At 43.9% G+C, this 5,725-nt stretch overlaps 1 protein-coding gene across 1 annotated transcript; it reads left to right on the top strand.

Annotated features, from left to right (window-relative positions):
- Positions 1 to 3,225: 3,225 nt before the first annotated feature.
- On the top strand, positions 3,226 to 4,010 carry LOC142263442 (oocyte zinc finger protein XlCOF29-like). The gene is made up of 3 exons (XM_075332225.1): positions 3,226 to 3,325; positions 3,455 to 3,839; positions 3,923 to 4,010. The coding sequence occupies exons 1-2, from the start codon at positions 3,248 to 3,250 to the stop codon at positions 3,677 to 3,679; spliced, it is 303 nt and encodes a 100-aa protein (XP_075188340.1). The 5' UTR covers positions 3,226 to 3,247; the 3' UTR covers positions 3,680 to 3,839; positions 3,923 to 4,010.
- The last annotated feature ends 1,715 nt before the right edge of the window (positions 4,011 to 5,725 follow it).

Here is a 5,725-nt window from a genome sequence, read left to right on the forward strand (position 1 = left end):
CTGGGACATTATATATGTGTTTATCTATCCATCCATCCTAGCTTTTTAGGCTATGTGTCCACGATCAGTGTTTGCAGCCTTTTGGACACAGAGTCTTTTCGCTGCATCCAAAATGCTGCGCCGTGTAGAACTAGCGCAATGGAAGGATTTTTGGAAATCTGCCCACTGTGCTTGTTTTTTTCCTTAGCATAAACTGACCTGCAGCGCGGCTTCCTGAGCCTCAGAATGTCAATTTATGCTGTGGAGACGAGAGTTTCGTCCAAAGGGAAAAGAAAGCTAAAGTCCTCAGCAGCCTGAACCTGGATCGTGGGCTCGGGCAGCTGCGTTCTCCAGTGGACAATACTCGCATCTCTGCATGAAAGCTGACATTGCGTCCTAGACACAGTGTCGCTGTGGGCACATAGTCTAAAAGTGAGAAATTTGGCACTACAGCAACATTTTTGTGAAGTACCTGTGGTTTCAAAATTCTCACTATACCCCCAAATGAAATCCTTGAAGGTCTAGTTTTCAAAATGGGGTCACTTGTGGGGGTTTCTGCTGTATAGGTACCTTAGTAGTCCTGAAAATGCAACATGGTGCCCGTAATTTTTTTCAATTTTTCCAAAATTCACATGGTGCTCCTTCTGTTATGAGCCCTCCCATTTGTCCAAACAGGTTTTTAGCCACATGTGGGGTATCACTGCGCTCATAAGAAATTGGATAACAAACTGTGGCGTCCACATTTTGGTGTTGCCGCATGAAAAAGTGAGAAATTTGGTGCTAAAGCAACATTTTTGTGGAAAAAAAAAAGAACATTTTCAATATGACGACTTAAGCTTATTAAATTCTATAAAGTACCTGTGGGTTCAAAATGCTCACTATACCCCTGGATAAAATCCTTGAGGGGTCTAGTTTCCAAAATGTGATCACTTTTGATGGAGCTCCACTGTTTAGGCGCCTCGGGAGCTCCAAACGTGACATGGCATTCGCTAATGAATCCAGCCTATTTTACAGTCAAATGGCGCTCCTTCCCTTCCGAGCCCTGCCGTGCGCCCAAACATTTGATTTCCAGCACATATGAGGTATCTGTGTACTCAGGAAAAACTGTACAATAAATTGATGGTGCATTTTTTCCTGTTAATCTTGTGAATAAAGAGCTTTGATGTAATTTTGATGCCCATTTTGTGCCAGTTTGATACTTTTTTTTTTGCTGCTTTTAAGTGTATTCACATCATGGCTCCGCACTGTATTGTATTTTATTATTGTGATATTTTTATGTTTGTTATTAAACCTGTAAAAAAACCCCAAAAAATAAAAACTGAAAAAAAAACAAACAACTTCAGCCTCGAATAAGAAACCAACTTCAGCATTGTGTCTGATGTCGAGCGATATCAGTTTGAAAATAAGGGAAATGTCTGTTATTACCACATATATACCCCGACCCCTGCACTGACTGACAGCCGCTGAGCATTGGAACCTGCTGTCAGTCAGTGTCGAGAGCGCGGTATACTGAGCGGTGACTAGAACTGCAGCGGTGCCACCCCTATGACTGAAAGCTGGACGCCGTCTCAATATATGTCTATGATCACATTTACATATTTCATAGCTATTTAGTAACACTTCTTATTTTGTATATATGGCTGTTTTTTATGGTCGGGGCTAATAACAGAGATTTGGATTGACAGTGGCATTTTCCTATATGTCACACATTTGGGCGGGGGGTTAGTTCAGTTTATTTTTATTTTCATCGTCCTTCCCTTGTAACTGAGACTGATATAATGTCTCAGCGGTAACCATATCCTCTATATATGGGGGAGGAGGCACCGTCAGCGCTTTGTACCCTGTTTCCTCGAAAATAAGACGTACCCGGAAAATAAGCCCTAGTAGGATTTTTGGGAGTTTTTTTGAGAATACTCATATAAAATATAAGCCCTAATTCAAAAATACACCTTGGTTGTGGGTCCATAATGAATTGTCCAAACATCTAAAAAAGTTAAAGAATACAGCAGGAGTTTTATTAAAGAAAGCAGACACCACCAAAAGAATGCAAATATCCCCCCCAAAAAAATAATTGCACTCACCAGGCCCCAAACCATTACAGTTGGCAAGTACCAATGGTGGATGGGCTCTCACACAGAGATCTGTGTCACTGTCAGGTCACTCACTGTTCCCGCTGCATTGCACCGCAGAGCTGTGTATACAGTGACAGAGAAGGCAGAGGCAGTAATAAACCGTCTGTGCCTTATGTAGAGATGGATGGATTTCATCTCCGTTGCTACATGATTGTGTGTAGCTGCGCGGCTCTTTTATTTTTCCTCCCACATTGCCGTATAAAGGATAGTTGGTTTTTGTTTGTTTTTTTTTAAATGACTCATAGGTTTTAATTTTACCATAAAATCTACTGGAAATTAAGTAAAAATTCCAAGTGCGGTGAAATGGTGAAAAAAAGGTAATTCCATCATTGTTTTTACTCCGTTCATGATGTGCTGAAAGTGAGCGGTCAGCGTGATTCTCCAGGTCAGTGTGATTACGGCAATATCAGACATTTATTATTATCCAGTGGTGACTAGAGATGAGCAGACCCGTGGACGTTCGGCTTCTGCTGGTCCAGCTGAACATTTGCAAAGATCGGTTCTGGACTTGACCTGCACTTTATTTGAAGTCACTGATTGGCAGTTCGGGTCTCCGCCCACATGCAGCCATAAACACATCACTAACAGGGGAGGGCGGGTTTATTCAGTTTTATTTCTTGGTGCACAATACATCTGATCACACGAGAGCGGTTTCCATATGTGAAGCTCCCGAACCCAAACCTGAACTTTGCTATCTTGGAGAAGTCTGAGTTTGTACCGAAAACCGAACTCCAGGTTCACTCATCTCTAGTAGTGAATAAAAATCAGACTTTTGTAAAAAAAAAAAAAGAAAATCGGCTTGTGTCTCCATTTTCCGACATCGGAGTTGAGTGACGACTTGTTTTTTTGCTTGATGAGCCGACGTTTTCATTGATACCATTTTAGGTGCAACTTCATTTCATGTCGAAATTTTTTCTACTGCCCAAATGATGATAATAATAATAATAATAATTTTATTCATTTATATAGCGCTATTAAGCGCTTTACATACATTGGAAATAATATCGTCCCTTCATTATTATCTCGATTAATGTTACATATCGGCTCATCTCCTTCCCATTCAGGTCCTTATAATATCGGATCCTCTCAGTGGTTTTATTCTATAGAAGAGAATTCTCCTGATTGCCCCGTGAAGGATGGATATGGACAGGGACAAGATGGCGGAGAGGATATTACACCTCACCCTAGAGATCCTCTTCCGGCTTACTGGAGAGGTGAGAGATTCTGATGACGTCACATTACATCATTCTTATCTATGGGAATAACAGATGGACAGAACTGGAGAGGTGAGGACTCTGGAAATGTCTGGAGTGAGATTTATTACTGTGTCTCTCCATAACCAGGATTACACAGTAGTGAAGAAGACCTCTAGTGAGCGCTGTCAAGCCCCTGTGTCTGAGGGATGGGGAAGACCCCTGAGCCCAATCACGGGGCCTCCACCTCACCCCCCGATACATGAGGACATCAATGACCAGAAGATCCTAGAACTCACCTACAAGATGATTGAGCTGCTGACTGGAGAGGTGACACTGCTGGGAATGCTGGGACATTATACAGTAATGCTATGAAAGGATCGGGGGTGACGGTATCATTGTATGTGTCAGGTTCCTATAAGGTGTCAGGACGTCACCGTCTATTTCTCCATGGAGGAGTGGGAGTATTTAGAAGGACACAAAGATCTGTACAAGGACGTCATGATGGAGGTTCCCCAGCCCCTCACATCACCAGGTAATAGACAGGACTAAATACACACGGCCTATAATTATCTGTATGTAAGGAATGAATTCAGTCCCTGTATGTGTCTCCTCCAGGTCTATCCAGTAAGAGGACAACACCAGAGAGATGTCCCCGTCCTCTTCTCCCACAGGACTGTAAACAAGAAGACCCCGATGTTCCTCAGGATCATCAGGTAGATGGAGAGAAGGTGCCATGAAATCTCCCTATGATGTGTAGACGGCTGTGAAGGTCTTGTGCTCAGTCTTGTTTTATCCTCCGGTATTATATGTGTTATGCTTGTGTAATGAGAGCGGTGGAGATGGCAGGATTAGGAGATATAAGAGCTTTGATTCCTTTTAGTTCTCTTTCAGTTTAAGGGGTACTTCTCACATAGCGAGATCGCTGCTGAGTCACGGTTTTTGTGACGCACCAGTGACCTCATTAGTGATCTCGCTGTGTATGACACTGAGCAGTGATCTGGCCCCTGCTGTGAGATCGCTGCTCGTTACACACAGTGCTGGTTCATTTTTTAGTCGTTGCTCTCCCGCTGTGAAGCACACATCGCTGTGTGTGACAGCGAGAGAGCAACGATCTGAATGTGTGGGGAGCAGGGAGCCGGCGTCTGGCAGCCTGCGGTAAGCTGTAACCAAGGTAAATATCGGGTAACCAAGGGAAGCCCTTTCTTGGTTATCTGATATTTACCTTCGTTATTAGCGTCCGACGCTCTCAGGCTGCCAGTGCCGGCTCCCTGCTCTCTGCACACATAGCTGGAGTACAGATCGGGTAAATAAGCACAGCAGTTTGCTTATTAACCCGATGTGTACTCTGGCTAGGAGTGCAGGGAGCCAGCGCTAAGCAGTGTGCGCTGGTAACAGAGGTAAATATTGGGTAACCAAGCGCTTGGTTACCCGATATTTACCTTAGTTACCAAGCGCAGCATCGCTTCCACGCGTCGCTGCTGGCTGGGGGCTGGTCACTGGTCACTGGTTGCTGGTGAGATCTGCCTGATTGACAGCTCACCAGCGACCATGTAGCGACGCACCAGCGATCCTGACCAGGTCATATCGCTGGTTGGATCGCTGGAGCGTCACTAAAGTGTGACAGTACCCTAAAACAAAACACTAGCGCTCACGGAAAAAGATGAAAGGGGACTGTATCAACTCTATCAACTCTGAAACAAATGAGGTTTATTGAGAAGATAGCTAGTCTCACAATTTTGAAAGCTGCAAGCAGTGGACAGGGTCCCTGTGAACCTGTCAGGGTAAAAATACAAAACGGGATTATGTATATGACTGCTGCGCTAAAGAAAACACAGTGAGAAGGGAATTGGATAAAATATGTATAAATATATAAATACTAAAAATATTTTGGATACCTGCAGTTTTGGAGGTTAATTGACTGATCTTTAAGGAGGTAATGTAGAGCCAAAGTAGTATGCAGAGTTTCACTAGTATGGCAAAAACAAAAAGATTTAAAATGAGTATGAAACAAAAAAGTGTGGGGGGGAGAGGGGGAGGGGGTAATGGATTACAGTGGGGTCATAGATATAAACTTGGCTTTTTGGGTTCCCAGATGGAGATAGGGTTTGTAGTTCCCTAGATAGTGGACTCTGAAAGGGCAACAAGGGTGTATGGCTGAATCTTGCCTAAAGGTACCATCACACATAACGAGATCGCTAGCGAGATCGCAGCTGAGTCACGGTTTCTGTGACGCATCCCGTTAGCGATCTTGTTATGTGTGACATCTACCAGCGATCAGGCCCCTGCTGTGAGATCTCTAGTCGTTGCAGAATGGTCCAGGCCATTTTCTTCAAAGGCGATATCCTGCTGGGCAGGACACATCGCTGTGTTTTACACTGTGTGACAGGGTCACAGTGACTGCTGAGATCGTTATACAGG

The sequence above is a fragment of the Anomaloglossus baeobatrachus genome, unplaced genomic scaffold (genome assembly GCF_048569485.1).
Source record: "Anomaloglossus baeobatrachus isolate aAnoBae1 unplaced genomic scaffold, aAnoBae1.hap1 Scaffold_258, whole genome shotgun sequence".
Lineage (NCBI taxonomy): Eukaryota > Metazoa > Chordata > Amphibia > Anura > Aromobatidae > Anomaloglossus > Anomaloglossus baeobatrachus.

Bases quoted from the DNA above. Each gene is read 5' to 3' on its own strand.
- LOC142263442 (XM_075332225.1), top strand. From the start codon at position 3,248: ATGGATATGGACAGGGACAAGATGGCGGAGAGGATATTACACCTCACC. The intron at 3,326-3,454 runs GTGAGAGATTCT...CTCCATAACCAG, and splicing joins TCTTCCGGCTTACTGGAGAG to GATTACACAGTAGTGAAGAA.